This window comes from Lissotriton vulgaris, chromosome 8 (genome assembly GCF_964263255.1).
Source record: "Lissotriton vulgaris chromosome 8, aLisVul1.2, whole genome shotgun sequence".
Taxonomy (NCBI): Eukaryota; Metazoa; Chordata; class Amphibia; order Caudata; family Salamandridae; genus Lissotriton; species Lissotriton vulgaris.
The window spans coordinates 1373295849-1373313914 of NC_141696.1; the positions used below are offsets into that span (position 1 = coordinate 1373295849).

General features: G+C 47.1%; 1 protein-coding gene across 6 annotated transcripts in view; it reads left to right on the plus strand.

The window, feature by feature from the left end:
- ITSN1 (intersectin 1) overlaps positions 1-18066 on the plus strand; it is a 1645471-nt gene that overhangs the window by 1096928 nt on the left and 530477 nt on the right. For all 6 annotated transcript variants that reach the window (XM_086935345.1, XM_086935347.1, XM_086935346.1 and 3 more), the window contains one exon: positions 10338-10576. In XM_086935345.1, the coding sequence (XP_086791471.1) occupies positions 10338-10576 (239 nt within the window). The remainder of the gene's footprint in view (positions 1-10337; positions 10577-18066) is intronic.

Genomic DNA, 18066 nt, shown 5'->3' on the forward strand with positions numbered 1-18066 from the left:
AGCTGGAGAGTCTGCTTCCTTCAGCACTTGCTGTAGTGAGCTGCGTCGGGCAGGTAGGTCGTCGAACTGCACCGAACCACCGTGCTTTGCCATACCAAGTGAAGGTATATTTATACCTTGAAGGTGTTTAGGAATGCCATATTTGACATAAAGTCAGGCATATGACCGTCATGAATGAACCCCTAGGGAATAGTTGTTAATTGTAAATTAACTGAGTTCTTGGAGAAATCAATATTCAAGCAAGGGGAAGTCCCTAACGGCTTGAGCTGGTTTTCCAAGATATCGTTGTGATGTTTGGTGAACGGATGGAAGTATTCTTTGGATAGCATAGGCTATGCCTAAATAAGGGCTTGATTTCTATGGCTATATAAGGGCAACGTGAATTGTACCTATATTAGGGCATGAATCTTGAAAATCCATACGGAATCTAAAACGCCATACAACAGCTGGCTGTCACAAGACTGGCATCTAAAGTGACTTGCACAGCGTAAACTGGTGGAATGAGTACCACTCTCCTGCAGCCAGTCCGCAGCAATCGCCCCGCCCACAAACACTGCTCGGACTGGGAGCAGTGAAAAATAAAACTGTAATTTTATTACTGTTTTATTTTTCACTTTTACTTCACTGGCAGCAGGGGAGCGACATTACTCTGCCCTACTGGGGCGGTTGCTGCTGCTTAGGGGTGAAAATTCAGATTCTTATATCCTTGGGACAGGGTGAGTGGCTAAAGATTTGTTAAATTTAATGGGCTAGCACAGTTGACTGTTTACTGAACATGTCTCACCTCATTATTTGAGTGATGTGACAAAGATGATTAAGACTAAGTCTAATGAGGATTATTACTAAGTAATCTAAAGATTTATTGCTATGTATGTTGTTTGCTGAGGGTATTCCAAAATGCGACTTTACATGCAGAGTGCTACAATATTGCCTTACTTTATTCGTTATTTTTGGTTGCTTGTGCATAAGTCCATAGTAGAGTGGTGCAGTGGCCTGCTGTGCTCGTCATAGCCCTAGGCCACAGCCTAAGACCTTGAAAGGGGTGCAGAGATCGAGGAGCATAAATTAATTAGTATAGCGAACTGCAGATTGTCTGTGTGCTATTACAATATTCAAGCCACAGATGGTACAATTCTTAAGCGAAACCGCTGCTATCCTTGAAATGTTTTAATATAATGCCTTTCTGACTTATTTTGATCATTCCCCAGGCATTAGACTCGATATGGAAACTCTTCCAGCAGTACCTCTGCGGGCTGGTGGGTGGTGCCGTGCGGCTCTGCACTGATGCAATTGGACTCCGTAAATGTTGCCCAGACCCTACATGGATGCCACTCTAGCGTGCTGATGTCCATTCCTTTCTTTCAATGCCACCAGCTAACTCTGGTCTCTTTGAGATCTCTTTTGCCTCAAAAAATGTGTGTTCACAGTAGATATCACCTCTGAAGATGATGTATTAAAACACTAAGGATTGTTGCAAGCGAAATTCCGTGATAAATCCAAATCCGATTTGCCTGTTAGGAGTCGGCTCGAGCCTCAACTCCAAAGACCCGCAGAGACTCTGTGTTGTTGAACGCTAAGGCCATACAACATCGCAAGGCGAAACTTTAGATCACCAATTACTGGAATAATTTGTCTAGATCTGTACTAAGATGAGTCTTGTTCTCATTCCTAGTCCAGAAGTCGCAAGAGTCGACCCTGTGTCTATTCGTCGTTGCCCTAAAAATCTTTGCCTAAATCCTGAGAAGGTGTGAGAGTGTCACCATTCTTCTCGCTCCTGAAGCCAGTCAACTTCGGAAGCAATCCCGCCAATTGTCCAAGCATAATGCGACTTTCTGGGGCAATCTGCCATTCAAAGGCAGATCCATGAGATCTGAGAGGCCATGCTCAGACTCTTTCGATCCCTTCTGACCCACTCTGGCGACGCTGCAGACCCCAAGAAACTGAGAGCTCCTCCATCTGGGATACCAACAGAGGCTTCACCCTTGGTGCCAGTTGGACCCTCCAACACCCAATCCAGGCCTTCCCCCGGCTCCACAATTCACGCCTGATTCTAGTGCATTACCACTGATTCGGACTCCATTGCCATTGAACCCCAACCTGCGCTTCACAATCCACATCTACAAGGAAGATCCCATACATTGCATTCCCTGTTTAGTACAGATTCTGACAATGATTATGACTCTGGATGAAGCTGGCCAACCCTTCCATGAAGAGAATTAATATGATGATCTCCAAGAAGCCATTGGCCTTGACACCCCTCCTGATTCTGGGCTTTTCACACCCTTAGATCCTACCATAGAAGAGAATTCTTCCTTTGCTTGGTCATGTGGAGGACGGCCAAAGTTCTTGACCTCCAGCTCCTCACCACAGAAGTTACAACGCATGTCTCGACCAAAGTGCTCTAGTCTGGTAAACATCTACTGAACCCCTTCTACCTTGTATCAAGGCACTCACTGACACTCTCCTAGGGGCATGTGCCAACCCTTGTTTTGGCCCCCTAGTAAGTCGACAAATAGCAAGACCCTGCATTTTTGTCTAAGCACCCCTCTACTGAGACCTTACGGGTGCAGGCAAAAAACTACTACTTTCCAGACTACTCCCTGTGATAGTCCAGAAGAGTGGAGACCTTTGGGAAAGGGTATCTTTTTGCACCAGTTGCCTGCTGGGTCGCTATACCCACCCTCTTAGGGCCAAGCCTCCCAGGTGTCACAGAAGACCTTTGACCTGTCCTGACCCAAGCTATACATGACCGTTTGACGTGGCCACATTTACAATTTGTTGTGGCCTAGACACCACCGATTCAATCGGCTGAGCCATTGGCACCAGTGTTGCCTGGCTGCGGTCAACAGGTTTTTCAGGTGATGACCAGTCATATAAATGGAAATGCCCTTCAACGAGACTCACCTTTTTGGAATAAAACATATTCCGTTCTGGAGTGGATCAAATGGAGTAGGGCCACAGCACACTCCCTGGGATTATCTGACCCGCCTTACCAGCTGCACGAGCCCTACTGTTCCTTTCGTGGTTTTGAGACACCCCATATCGGCAGCTTGGCTATTTCCCGACTACGACTGTGATACCTACTTACCTCACCGTGAGGGTCAACAAACCAGTAAGAGTCTTCTGACCCCTCCCCGGTGGACCAACCTGCCAAACCCCTTTAGCATGCCAATAGTGGGGCACAGCCACCCGGATAGAGGGAGGATCCTATGATTCTTGTCGGGTTGGCAGGCCATAACATGAAGATAGGTGGGTCCGGCAGATTATCGAAGGGATACAACCTACCCCTCAGTCACACCTTCACTTCCACCGACTTTGGACTATCTGTCCATCTTACAGCAAGAAGTGCAAGCCATTTTGCCAAAGGGACTGTCGAGAGGGTGCCGGTGCCAGAAGTAGGCTGTGGTTGCTATTCACACAATTTTACGGTGCCAAATAAGCAGAGAGGCCTTCATCCTATTTTAGACATCCACCCTCTCAATAATTTCCTCTGAAAGTACAACTCCAAAATGCTCACTCTGGCCCATGTCTTGTCTGCCCTCAAACCAGGAGAGTGGATGGTGGCGTTGGATCTGCAGGATGCCTATTTCCTTATTCCTATCCCGCTGAACCATCAGTGATAACTGCGGTTGACAGTGCTTCAGGAGCATTTTCTGTTTGTGGTGCTCCCCTTTGGTCTCTCTAGTGCTCCTCTGGTGTTCACAGAAGTGACTGCAGTGGTAGCAACACTTCTTTGGAAGTCGGGGTCCCAGTCTTCCATTACCTCGATGACTGACTGGATGTTGAAGGTGGGCTCCCTCTAGGAAGTTGTCAACCACCTCAAGCCTATGGCTAACCTCATGTCATCGTTTGGGTTCACTAGCAACGTGCTGAAGTCACACCTGACTCCTTTACAAACACCGTCCTTCATCTGAGCCATTCTGGGCAAGTTTTGGATTTGGGCTTTTCCCTCTGATATGATAGTTCAGGACATTCTGTTTTGATTCCTATCTTTCATCCTCTGTCCTAGGTCTGTAAGTGGTTGGACCATCAAGGCATTTTCTCTGTGGTGAACCACCTGGCAGGCTCTTTGATAACCAGGGCAGACAAAATAGACCATCACCAACTAGAGGATCATGAATTGCAGTTGCACCCGGAGGTGGATTAAGGTCTCTTCCGTGAGTGGGATGAACCATGGCTCAATCTATGTGCCACTGCCGAAATTGCACAATGTCAGAGGTTCTGAGCGTTGGGGTTTTCAAAGTGCCTCCTGTTGCAAGACGCACTCCACTGATGATGGCTTTTGGGACCTCTTCTGTCCCGTGTTCCGAAGATTAGGATCAGCCAGGCCCTAGTCAACTTAGTTGCGCTAGATTCTGCATGCAGTGTATGGTATACAGAGCGCCTAGACTTAACCATCTGACCTCTTATCAGGCTGCCCCTCTGGGAGGATCTCCTGTTACAGCAATAGGGCGGGTTGTGCTCCCAGGCCGTAGTAATCTCCACCTTCATGCTTGGAGATTAAGCTGCAAAGAAATTGAAGAATTGGAAAAAGGAGGGATAGATATCAAAATATTAAACTAATAGGGTACTACAAATTCTCCTATGTTTGTGACATTTGTCCACTAGTCTATTACTGTCAAATTCTAATAACCGTCACTACTAGGAGAGGACGTGATTACATATTTTATTTATTGTAATCACAAGCGGTTATTTTCCGTGAATTTTCTTTATCAAATTTTACACTATAAACAATAATACATACATATGTACACAAATATATACAATAATAAAGCCAAAACACACCAATTTATACAACAAGAGAATCACAAACAATTTCTTCTTCACCCAACAAAAATACAGCTCGTTGTCCTCCTGTAGAACCTAGAAGGTACACTCAGAGGTAGTCGACACAATTGGTTCCAAAGATAGTTATATATAAACAAAGAGATTCTATCAAAGTGTAATGATTTTTATTATTTTTATTGTTTTCTGTGGGTGATAAAAACTAATAAATGAGCTCTCTCTTAGGGTGGTAAAGATGAGAGCACAGTGTGCTTTTTAAAAGACCCCTCACACACTAAAAAAATCCAATAGTGTCATGCTTCATCATTGGGGTCTTCCCGTCCCTCTACGGGGCGGGGCGTGCTACGACCTGACCGACTACGCGGGAGCACTAATATAGTGACAGGACTATGTGACTGTGCAAGTGTGGGTGATGTCAGTGAAGTGTAGGGACCTAATTATGTGTGGGAATAAAAAAGGTTAAAAATCCTCTGGCTAGTGGAAAAAAACAATTTATTCACTTCCCTAGCTGGGGACGTTAAGAAGGGGGTTTTGTTGAGGTAGAGCGATTCGCTACTACCTGGTCTACATGTTTCGTAGGCAGTCCCCTACTGCCTACTCATCAGGACCTTCTAATGGTCCCTACTGGAACAAAGCTCAGTTGCTAAATGTAATAAGCCTGTCGTCCTAGAGACCAGCAGTAAAAATCCACTGCTAGTTTCTGCTTCAGGGCATGAGCTGGCCCTCTATAAGCAAAAGGTATCAAAAATAATGACCTGAATGTGGTCTCTGTAAAATAAGGAGAAAAAAAGGGGGGGAGAGAAACATACAGAATTATACAATGATACTGTAATCTGTCTGTGGATGCTCATTATTGTTAGCGCCACAGGTCCCACATTTTAGTAGCAATTGCCCATACCACAAACGATACACTTAAGACTTTATGGACAGAATGATGGTTCAATCCTCCATCCCCTAAATGTTTGTTTCATAACAAACATTGTCACGCCCCTTGTAATATAGGCTGTTTTTTATGGCGCGAATGATAATGCAATCTGCCATCCCCTATATGTTCGTTACTGTCGCCGAACATAGGGAAGCCCCTTGTAATTAGGGCTGTATCCATCTTCAACATACACACACTCTCATGACTCAATACATACAACGGAATTCTGCAGGGTAAAAATAGAGGAACCCGACTTGATCAATAACAATGGTGATCTGAGAAACGATCGTTCTAAAAACCAAGGGGCACTCCCCAATCATTAAGTAGTGTGCAATACATACTGCTGTTGCGCAAAAGATATGCCCCATGAGCTGGTACTTGGTAGGTATTCAACGCGGCGTCCTGAAAAAAGAGAGACCGCGCCCTTAGCAAACCCGTCAATGTACACCCATGTCATATAGCCCTCGCCTTGATTAGCCAAGTGTTTAGCGACTTTTGGCAAAGTCAAATACTCACAGTGACCGCTATATCATTAAGGCTTACTTCTACCACGAGGTACCGCTCCGAGGACTAGTCGCGTCTGCGGCTCAGTGGTTAAATGAGCTCTGCTTACGCCCCTGTGTCGCGTGGGGAATCACCCGCAAACACTAGAACGCTCACCCCAAGATGGCCGCCCAGAAATGGACCAAGCGTGTGCTAAAAACGGAAGTCTGTCTTCCGTGTCCATTAGGTGAACCAATGTGATTGAATATGGAGATATATTTTCAGAATAGCAAAATATCGCATCCTAGCTCCTTGCATTAATACCAGATTAATTACAAAACGAACATGTCTTATTATATTACAGAGAAAATGTTAACTGAAATGCAATATAATGAAATCGGCTTCTGAGTGCCTCAGGGATGAATATCTTGGCCGAACAATTATATTACCCATGTTACCTCAGATAATTAAAACAACGATTAATACATCACAGAAAAACATGTTGTCTGAACTACAGTATTATAACACGCTTCCTCAATTTCTCAGGGGTTACTGGCGTTGCCGGACAATTATCTTAGATAAACTATAGATCTTTTTGGGATGCATACATGTCCGGATATCTAGTAGGTTGTTATGACGGAGTGCCTCAGAAGCCGATTTCATTATATTGCATTTCAGTTAACATTTTCTCTGTAATATAATAAGACATGTTCGTTTTGTAATTAATCTGGTATTAATGCAAGGAGCTAGGATGCGATATTTTGCTATTCTGAAAATATATCTCCATATTCAATCACATTGGTTCACCTAATGGACACGGAAGACAGACTTCCGTTTTTAGCACACGCTTGGTCCATTTCTGGGCGGCCATCTTGGGGTGAGCGTTCTAGTGTTTGCGGGTGATTCCCCACGCGACACAGGGGCGTAAGCAGAGCTCATTTAACCACTGAGCCGCAGACGCGACTAGTCCTCGGAGCGGTACCTCGTGGTAGAAGTAAGCCTTAATGATATAGCGGTCACTGTGAGTATTTGACTTTGCCAAAAGTCGCTAAACACTTGGCTAATCAAGGCGAGGGCTATATGACATGGGTGTACATTGACGGGTTTGCTAAGGGCGCGGTCTCTCTTTTTTCAGGACGCCGCGTTGAATACCTACCAAGTACCAGCTCATGGGGCATATCTTTTGCGCAACAGCAGTATGTATTGCACACTACTTAATGATTGGGGAGTGCCCCTTGGTTTTTAGAACGATCGTTTCTCAGATCACCATTGTTATTGATCAAGTCGGGTTCCTCTATTTTTACCCTGCAGAATTCCGTTGTATGTATTGAGTCATGAGAGTGTGTGTATGTTGAAGATGGATACAGCCCTAATTACAAGGGGCTTCCCTATGTTCGGCGACCGTAACGAACATATAGGGGATGGCAGATTGCATTATCATTCGCGCCATAAAAAACAGCCTATATTACAAGGGGCGTGACAATGTTTGTTATGAAACAAACATTTAGGGGATGGAGGATTGAACCATCATTCTGTCCATAAAGTCTTAAGTGTATCGTTTGTGGTATGGGCAATTGCTACTAAAATGTGGGACCTGTGGCGCTAACAATAATGAGCATCCACAGACAGATTACAGTATCATTGTATAATTCTGTATGTTTCTCTCCCCCCCCCTTTTTTTCTCCTTATTTTACAGAGACCACATTCAGGTCATTATTTTTGATACCTTTTGCTTATAGAGGGCCAGCTCATGCCCTGAAGCAGAAACTAGCAGTGGATTTTTACTGCTGGTCTCTAGGACGACAGGCTTATTACATTTAGCAACTGAGCTTTGTTCCAGTAGGGACCATTAGAAGGTCCTGATGAGTAGGCAGTAGGGGACTGCCTACGAAACATGTAGACCAGGTAGTAGCGAATCGCTCTACCTCAACAAAACCCCCTTCTTAACGTCCCCAGCTAGGGAAGTGAATAAATTGTTTTTTTCCACTAGCCAGAGGATTTTTAACCTTTTTTATTCCCACACATAATTAGGTCCCTACACTTCACGGACATCACCCACACTTGCACAGTCACATAGTCCTGTCACTGTATTAGTGCTCCCGCGTAGTCGGTCAGGTCGTAGCACGCCCCGCCCCGTAGAGGGACGGGAAGACCCCAATGATGAAGCATGACACTATTGGATTTTTTTAGTGTGTGAGGGGTATTTTAAAAAGCACACTGTGCTCTCATCTTTACCACCCTAAGAGAGAGCTCATTTATTAGTTTTTATCACCCACAGAAAACAATAAAAATAATAAAAATCATTACACTTTGATAGAATCTCTTTGTTTATATATATCTGATCGGAGGGTGATTCTGTCAATACCTCTTCACTTCCTCAATTGTTTTGGAATTCCAAAGATAGTTACACAGAACCTAAATCAAAGAGTGTGTCAAGTAGCCATACATTTCCAAACATTTCAACATAAAGACTCCTCTGTAGGGAAAGTGTGATTAAGCTGCAGCAGCTGAGCACCATCAGCCTTCCTCCGGAGGTAGTTAATGTCATCTGAGGCAGCCAGACATTCCCTTGACAAACTGTATATGCCTGTCGTTGGGGCACATATATATCTTGGTGTGATATGCAATAGATTGACCCCTTCCAAGCAAAGTAATCTTATGTTTTGTCGCTTATTTTGTCCCTTGCCTGGCAAGGCTTTGCTCTGGGCACAGTTAAAAGAGTATCTTTCGACTTTTTGTGGTTGCTGGATCAGGCTTCATTTTTTAAATCGCTGGTCGTGGTGCATTTTTTGAAAGGGCTACAAAACCGGTATTCTCCCCCTCCCTTTGTCATGCCATAGTGGGACCTTAACTTGATACTCCCATGTTTGATGTGAATTCCGTTTAAGCCGCTTCACAGCTGTCTTTTGCAGTTTCTCACTCTCAAGACTGTTTCCTCATCACCATAACATAATCGCTGCATGTAAATGAGCTTAAAGCTTTGTCCATCCACCGAACAACCTCTTTTCCCAGACTTACTCGTTCTGTGGACGCCGTTCACATCAGCCAAATCATCACCCTGCCTGCGTTTTATGCTTCACCACACCCTTCGTAGGAGAAGAGACTCCACTGCTTTGAACCCAAAAGAGCACTGAACTTTTACATTGTTCATACCATCCAACACCAAGTGAATAATCAGCTAGTTTGTGAGTTATGCTGGAGTGAAAAAAAGGCCAGAAGTGAACCTCCTCCTGCTGGATCATGCTGTTCATTAATATGTGCTATGCATTGGCCAAGAAGCAGCCTCCAGTAAGACTGCAAGTTCATTTCACCAGGGCTATATTTCCACTGGACCTATGCCGGGCAGCTACGTGGGTGTCACTCTGTACATTCATGAAGCACTACTGTCTGAACAGCCAGATTCTCTGAGAAGGGGTATTTCGCCTGCCCTGTCCTGCAGGAATTTTTCGGTAGGCTTTCATTCACAGACCCAATTCCAAACATGTATCACTTTGTTGTCAATTCAAAAAGTGAGTAATCTGTGGTTAGAAGTCTCTATCAGAAGAACCAGTTAATTACCTTTGAAAACTGCTCTTTGTGATAGAGACTGTCTAACGCAGATTCCTCACTTCCTCCCTGTTCTGTGAACTGGACTCTATTCATGAATACGGTTCCAGGTCTTGGAATCTGCACACTGATCACAACCAATTTGCATTTAGGAGCCTGCATCTGGGGCACAGACTGTGTTGAAAGCAACTGACATCAGTGCACAGGAGTGGCTCCTATTAAGGCTCCACACTTCATTTCTGGAGCAGACAGCATCAGTTTAGAGCTGCATCGCACCACATACTGGCACAGAGGTACTACTGGAAAAGTTACCAGATCCAGTCTGTCATCTGGGGATTATTACAAAGGGGATGAATTTGCAGTTAGTCTCTACTGGAAAGAGTGTTACCGAAGGTAACTAACTTGTTCATTTCATCCTCTAAAAGCAGAGGGGTATCCCATAGCTGCCAATGTTCTTATGAGAGCTTAAGATATTATTACACAGGTAACTAACCAACAGTATAGTGGTTAAATGTTCTTGCCATTTATAACTTGCAAACATTTTATATTATTTTTCTAACATATAAATTGATAAGTTTATTCTTTTGAATTTGTGTAGGTCGATGAAAGCCAGACAGGGGAGCCTGGTTGGCTTGGAGGTGAAATAAAAGGTAAAACTGGCTGGTTCCCTGCAAATTATGCAGAGAAAATTGCTGAGAGCGAAGCAACAAACACTTTTAAGCAAGTAACAGAATGTACATCTAAAACATCTGTCCATGTGACGCCTACTACTGTAACAACCACAGCTTCTCCAGAAGCTTGCACAAATGCCAATAATTGGGCAGATTTCAGCTCAACGTGAGTACCCATGAAGGTCATGTAAAATACCAAGTGATCTTATGCTTCTCTGTTTTGTCTTTATCGTTAGTTTTAACATTATCAAAACAATTACCTTAAAACTGTCTTAGGTAAAAATATATTGGGTAATAGTATCTACTCCTGCAAAGTGTCTGTTTTTAGAATATTCAAATGCTAGCCACACTTTTTTTAGGAATTCTTATTATTTGCATTTTTACCTATCTAGTGACCAGTACATAATTCCCTCTTTCAAGTGAACAGCACATTGAGACATACAGAATTAATTTTTACAGCCCTATACCTAGTAGTCCAGTAGTCAAGATGGTGCCTTCATGCATCCCATATCTTATGAGATTCTTTTTTTTAAATTCTTTTTATTAGCAAAAAAAATAGGTGGCAATCATCACAATCAAGGCAATAATATTATCCAGTATTTGGGTGTCTTTCATAGATTCACATGCCTGAATCATTCCCCGTCGTCGAGACTGGAGCCTCCGGTATATAAAAAAGTAATGTCCTAAGACGTACATAAAGAGATTAGGTCTAAGGGGCTCTCCTTAGTAACCTATCTAGGTCCTTATGCAGGAAGGACCAAATAGAGTAGGCTCCAGGGTCCCACCTTGGTAGCCTATCTGGGTCCTTTTGTAAAAAAAGGACCAAAGTAAAAGAAACAACCAATCAGCAACTACCTCCCTCTAGAACCTTCCTGTGAGGAGCCTCAGTCTCTCAGATTTTCTACCGCACGTTGTGCTAGGGAGTCTCCACCTGAGTTCTCCTCAGGAATTTTGGATTTTCTTCAAACTTCACAGTTTTTTCGACTTTCTTGCTATGGCTGACGTCAAGAAGAGAGCACTTTTCCGTCCCTGTGCCTCCTGTGGTAAACTGAGGCTCCACGTAGACGACGAACATGAGGAATGCCTATATTGCCTCTATCCTCACCACAAGTCTATAGACTGCAGGATTTGCCGTAAGTTCTCCGTCAAGACCCAGAAAGACCGGGAAGGGCGACTTCTAATTTGGCTGAACAGGCTTAAGGACAAACCGGAAGGCGACCTCATTTCCGAAGGTGAGAGCATGTCTGGCGCCTCACAGTTTTCCCTGAAGAGGCCTAGGGCTTCCTCGCCTGGCCGCTCAGCAACCCCTCCTAAGAAGTCCAAAAGGTCTTCAGAGGGCAAGCCTGCCGTATCTAGCAAGGACCTTCCTGTCCCCAGGAAGCAACCACTGCTTACGGTGACGACGGCGCAATCGGCGACCACCTCATCGCTTAAGACCGTCTCTACATCGACAACGACGGTATCGACGACGATGGCATCGTCGGCGTCCTCCTCATCGACGACTCTAACCTACTCGTCGTCAGCAGGAAGACCGCTTTCATCCTCCGCACCGTCAACGACAAGACCGTCGACGAGGACGTCGACGACGGCACCGTCGACGAGGACGTCGACGACGGCACCGTCGACGAGGACGTCGACGACGACACCATCGACGAAAGTCACACCGTCGACGAAGCCGTCGACGAAGGGCACCTCGTCGACGAGGGGCGCTCCGTCGACGACGGCGCCGACGACGAAGCAGTCGACAGCGGAAAAGCTACCTAAGGCACCGTCGACGAGAGCGTCGTCGACGGACACACCGTCGACGAAGACCATATCGACGGCTGCTGGTACCTGGAAAGAATCCGAGCTCCTGTCACATGCAATGGACGCTCAGACATCCCATGTCTCCATCAGAATCACCAAAAGGCCGATTACTCCGGAGATGACTTCGCCTAGTAAGGTCCAACAGCTGACGCCATCCTGCCTCTTACAGGACCAGGAACCGGAGGAGGAGATGTTTACCCAGGCCACTAGCCCCTCAGCCTTGATTGTCAAGTGCCAGAGTACGGACGAAGAGCAGGAGGTTGAGGAATCGGTTCCTCCAGTTGTGTCTACCCAAGTTCACACCCAGGTGACCCCAATGGTGTGCTTGCCAGCCTCTTTAGTTTCAGACTTGCGCTTTCTCATTCAGGACTACAAAGAGCGGTTTCCACAGAAAGCCACCCCTGCTGTTCCGCCAACCCCGCAGCCAGCTGTGACCGTTCCTGCGCAGGTGACAAGACTTAAGCCCCCTCCACTGGTTCTTCCTAGGACACAGGACCCTGCTCAAGACCCCGTCTCGTCCGAGGAAGAGGAAAGGGAGCATGAAGAAGGGGAAGTCCGAGATGATGAAACGGACGTGGATGCAGACCAGGACTATGTCACTCACTCTCCAGCCTCTCCGGAGCCGCAATCCTCTGAGTCTCCACCTGCAGATATTGGAGGTTTCCATAACCTCATGGAAAGGGCTGCCAAAAGGTTCCATATGTCCATGGAATCTCAGGAAACTGAATGTTTCCTCTATGACTTTAAAGAACCAACTAAGAAAACTACTAGATCGATCCCGATCATTGATTATCTACTTAAACAGGGCAAGCAGCTCATGCAGTCTCCAGCCTCCCTGCAGGTAATCGTACCCAGACTGGACAAAAAATACAGAGCTACGTCGTCAGCTCCAGCATGCCTTACGGGTCACCCCAAGGCGGACTCTGTGGTCACCCAGGCGGCGCAGAAGAACTCGCGTAACCCTGCATCACCTTTATCGACACCACCAGATAAAGAAGGCAGGAAGTTGGATGCAGTTGGGAAACGTTTTTCCACTACCTCTGCGACAACGGTGAAGATTGCCAATTCCATCGCCCTTCTCGGGCGTTACAACCGCCAACTCTGGGCGGACATCGCGCCCTACATTGCCGACCTGCCAGAAGATCTTAAAGCGGAGGCACACTCGCTCCTCCTCGAGGGCCAAACATCGGCTTCAGAACTGATAGACTGCGCCATTGACGTGGCCATGACTGGATTCAGACAGCTGGCAGGCGCCGCTGTCCTAAGACGCCAAGGCTGGCTTAAGGCCACCTCTTTCAGACAGGAGGTCCAGACCAAAATTTTAGATATGCCTTATGATGGTGATCATCTGTTCGGCGAGAAGATTGACGAAGCCCTCACTACAATTAAGAAGGACACCGACACAGCCAGAGCCCTAGGCACTCTACAATCTCGCACTCAGTCCTTTCGTACCAACAGGGGGAGGGGACAATCCTCCTATAGAGGCTCTTATCAAAACAAGTCCTCTTACTCATACTCACAGGGTAAGACGCAATTCCAACAGCGCCAACACCAGTCGGGACGTCAGTCCTCCTTCAACAAATCGTCCTACAGAGGAAAAGGGCAGAAGAGACCAGCAGGCAATCGCCAATGACTCTTCCAATTGGCCAGCCCCTCCACCATCGCTTTCTTTGCGACTTGGAGGAAAACTTTCTTTTTACCTTCAAAATTGGCGGCAAATAACGACGGACCGGTGGGTTCTACAACTTCTTCAATTCGGCCACTCTCTGGAATTCCTCTCAAACCCTCCACGGACACCACCTGTCAAGCGTCCTCACAGACACCTACGGCTGCTTCTACAAGAACTAGCTTCCATGCTCCAGAAGGGCGCAATAGAAAAAGTTCCACACGCCCAGATGGGGGAGGGCTTCTATTCCCACTTCTTCCTCATCCACAAGAAGGGGAAGAAATGGCGACCGATTCTCGACTTGAGAGCTCTCAATGTGTTTCTAAAGAAGCAGTCGTTCCGGATGGTCACGCTACAAGAGATCCTGGGACTCCTGGAAAAAGGCGACTACATGGCATCACTCGACCTACAGGACGCCTATTACCACATCCCTATCCTCAAGGGACACAGGAAGTTCCTAAGGTTTGCAGTCGCAGGGGTACACTACCAATTCCGCGTCCTCCCCTTCGGCCTCAAATCTGCTCCAAGGATCTTTACGAAATGCCTTTCTCCTGTCGCAGCCTATCTCCGCCAGCAGGGTCACCAGGTCTTCCCTTACCTGGACGACTGGCTGGTAAAGGCTCCGTCGAGAGCAGCCGCAGCCGCATCTTCCAGCGCCTGTCTGCATCTTTTCCGCCGCCTCGGCTTGACCCTCAACAAGGAAAAGTCATCCCTAACACCAACCCGAGTCATCACCTTTCTAGGAGCGACCCTGGACACGGAATGCACGAAGGCCTTTCCATCACAGGAGAGAAAGTCGAAACTCATCTCCTTGGCCAGGTCAGTGGCATCCAAAAAGACTCTGACCGTCCGTCTCTTCAAGTCGCTCCTCGGCATGATGTCGTCATGTATCCTACTCATCCCGCACTGCCGCCTAAAAATGCGCCCCCTGCAGGAAGAACTGTCAAAACAGTGGACACAAGCGGCGGGATCCTTCGAGGACTGCTTACGAGTCACCCAACCTATGATCAACAGTCTACAATGGTGGAGATCAGACAAACACCTGTCGCAAGGACTGCCGTTCCTGCTTCCGGCGCAACCGCATATCATCACCACGAACGCATCCTTGGAGGGCTGGGGTGCAGTCCTGCAAGAACTACAGACCAACGGAAAATGGACGCCACAGGAATCCAAGCTCCACATCAACATTCTGGAGCTACGGGCAGTCTTCCTGGCGCTCCAGTCGTTCCTCCCGCGCATCAGAAACTCCCCAGTGCTAGTCAGGACGGACAACACCACGACTATGCACTACCTGAACAAACAGGGAGGGACGCGCTCTCTCTCTCTCGAGAAGAAGAATCTCAGAGGGTTTGGAACTGGCTTCTACAACATGGCATCACCCTCAAGGCCGAATACGTTCCGGGCAAGGACAACGTCCTGGCGGACGCCCTCAGCAGAGAACAGTCCCTATCCCACGAATGGGAGTTAGACGAGAGTGCATTGGACTACATCTTCACGAAGTGGGGGACACCACAAATAGACCTCTTCGCCACCAGGGAGAACGCCAGATGCCCAAGCTTCGCAAGCAGGCTTCCCCAACCAGGAACAGTAGGGAATGCATTTTCCATAGCTTGGCAGAACGTGTTTGCTTACGCCTTTCCGCCATTCCCACTGATACCCAGGGTGATCAGGAAAATGAAATCGGAGCCCTGCACCCTGATCCTCATCGCCCCATCCTGGCCGAGGCAGCACTGGTACACGGAGCTCCATCGTCTATCAGTCCATCCGCCTCTTCGCCTTCACAGCCACCCGACCCTACTCACGATGTCTCACGGGCAGGTTCTCCACCCGAACCTGGGCCCTCTGAAATTGTCAGCCTGGCTCCTGACTACCGCGAGTTCAGTCATCTAAACATACCACAAGAGTGCAAAGAGGTCCTGTCCAACGCTAGAGCTGACAGCACAAAAAAGACTTATACTCTCAAGTGGAAACGCTTCTGCGTCTGGTGTGAGAAGGAAGGTCTACATCCCTTCCAGGTCACTCCCCAACAACTCCTGCCATATCTTCTACACCTGGCGCACTCAGGCCTTGCCCATGCGTCCATCAAGGTCCACTTGGCAGCAATTTCTAGGTTCACTCGAACTTCTAGGGGCCCCTCCCTGTGGGCGGACAGGCTCATTAAACAATTTCTAAAAGGCCTTTTTAGGTCCTTCCCTAGACCAAAACCTGTCCCTTCAACGTGGCAACTCAACGTAGTTCTTCACCAGTTGATGAGGCATCCCTTCGAGCCTATCCACAAGTCGGACATCAAATTCCTGTCGTGGAAGACAGCCCTCCTACTTCCACTGACCTCGGCCAGAAGAGTAGGCGAATTGCAAGCCCTATCCATCCAGGACCCATTCTTACAATTCAAAGAGGACAGAGTCATCCTGCGTACTAACCCACGATTCATACCCAAAGTCCCTTCGGACTTCCATTTAAATGAGCCCGTGGTTCTTAAATCATTCTTTCCGAACCCATCTACTCCGGCTGAGAGATCACTGCACTCTTTAGACCTTCAGAGATGCCTAAAATTCTATCTTGATAGGACGAGACAATTCAGGAAGTCATCCCAACTCTTCGTCGCATTCAGCAGACCTAGGAAGGGCATGCCCCTATCAAAGCAAAGTATATCAAGATGGATCTCTTCAGCTATAACTCTCTGCCACGAAAAGGCAGGACGACCCCTGGACTCATGGGCCAAAGCCCACTCCACCAGGGCCATGTCCACGTCTGCGGACTGTTTGCTGGAGTGCCACTCCTGGACATCTGTCGAGCGGCGACCTGGAAGTCCCCGCATACCTTTACCAGGCACTACTGCTTGGATGCCGAGCTGACGAAGGACGCAGCAGTGGGCAGAGCAGTGCTTCGCCATCTATTCCAGTGAGGTGAGCCCTCCTACTTCCCACCATCCTTGACTGGTATGCACATTTCTTTATTACTAGATTCTGCATGACATTGTATGCTGTTGCTTATACAGTCACAAATGTTCCTTATTTGCAGGTGTATACGTTCTGTATCAACACATGATGTGCATATTGTATTGCTTGCTACTCTGATTCAGGCATGTGAATCTATGAAAGACACCCAAATACTGGATAAGAAATGCGTTACTTACCTGTAACTGCAGTTATCCAGTATTAGTGTCTTTCATAGATTCACATGCACCCTCCCGCCTCCCCTGGCAGGACTCACCTCTCTCTAACAGGTTTACACCTACCAACTTGGTGCGTACGAAAATCTGAGAGACTGAGGCTCCTCACAGGAAGGTTCTAGAGGGAGGTAGTTGCTGATTGGTTGTTTCTTTTACTTTGGTCCTTTTTTTACAAAAGGACCCAGATAGGCTACCAAGGTGGGACCCTGGAGCCTACTCTATTTGGTCCTTCCTGCATAAGGACCTAGATAGGTTACTAAGGAGAGCCCCTTAGACCTAATCTCTTTATGTATGTCTTAGGACATTACTTTTTTATATACCGGAGGCTCCCGTCTCGACGACGGGGAATGATTCAGGCATGTGAATCTATGAAAGACACTAATACTGGATAACTGCAGTTACAGGTAAGTAACGCATTTCTTCTACATTCAAGCGCAGGGAGTTCCAGGGCATACATAGTGATCACAGTATGGAGGCATACAAAAGCTAATCAAAGAACATTCATAGTACAAGCGGTTCGTCAATTAAGGCGTTCTGAGGGGGTTCACAAACGTTCCCTCTGTACTCGTTCCAGGTGGTCCAAATTTGTGTCCATTTCAGAGGGCAGCCCCGTGCCTCGTACACCGTCTTTTCTTGGAGCATGCACCAGTCCATGTCAGTTTTCCATTGGCCGACCTTAGGAGGTCGAACCGCCTCCCACAACCTAGCAATGTTCCTTTTGGCAATCGCAAATCCCAGGGTGGCCCATAACTTCCCACTCTGCGATAGGTCCGTAGGTTCCCAGATGTTTAACAGGCACCTTTTAGCTACAAGTCTGATCTCCACCTCCCATACTTCCTGCATACACCGGGTAACTCGGGTCCAGTAGTGCTGCAGCCTCGGGCCCTCCCACAGTATGTGGAAGAAGGTCCCTACCTCTCCGCATCCCCGTCTACAAAGCCCATCTGAACTTCGGCCCATGCGTTGCAGTCTAGTCCCTGAGAGGTAGATACGATGTAGGATTTTTAATTGA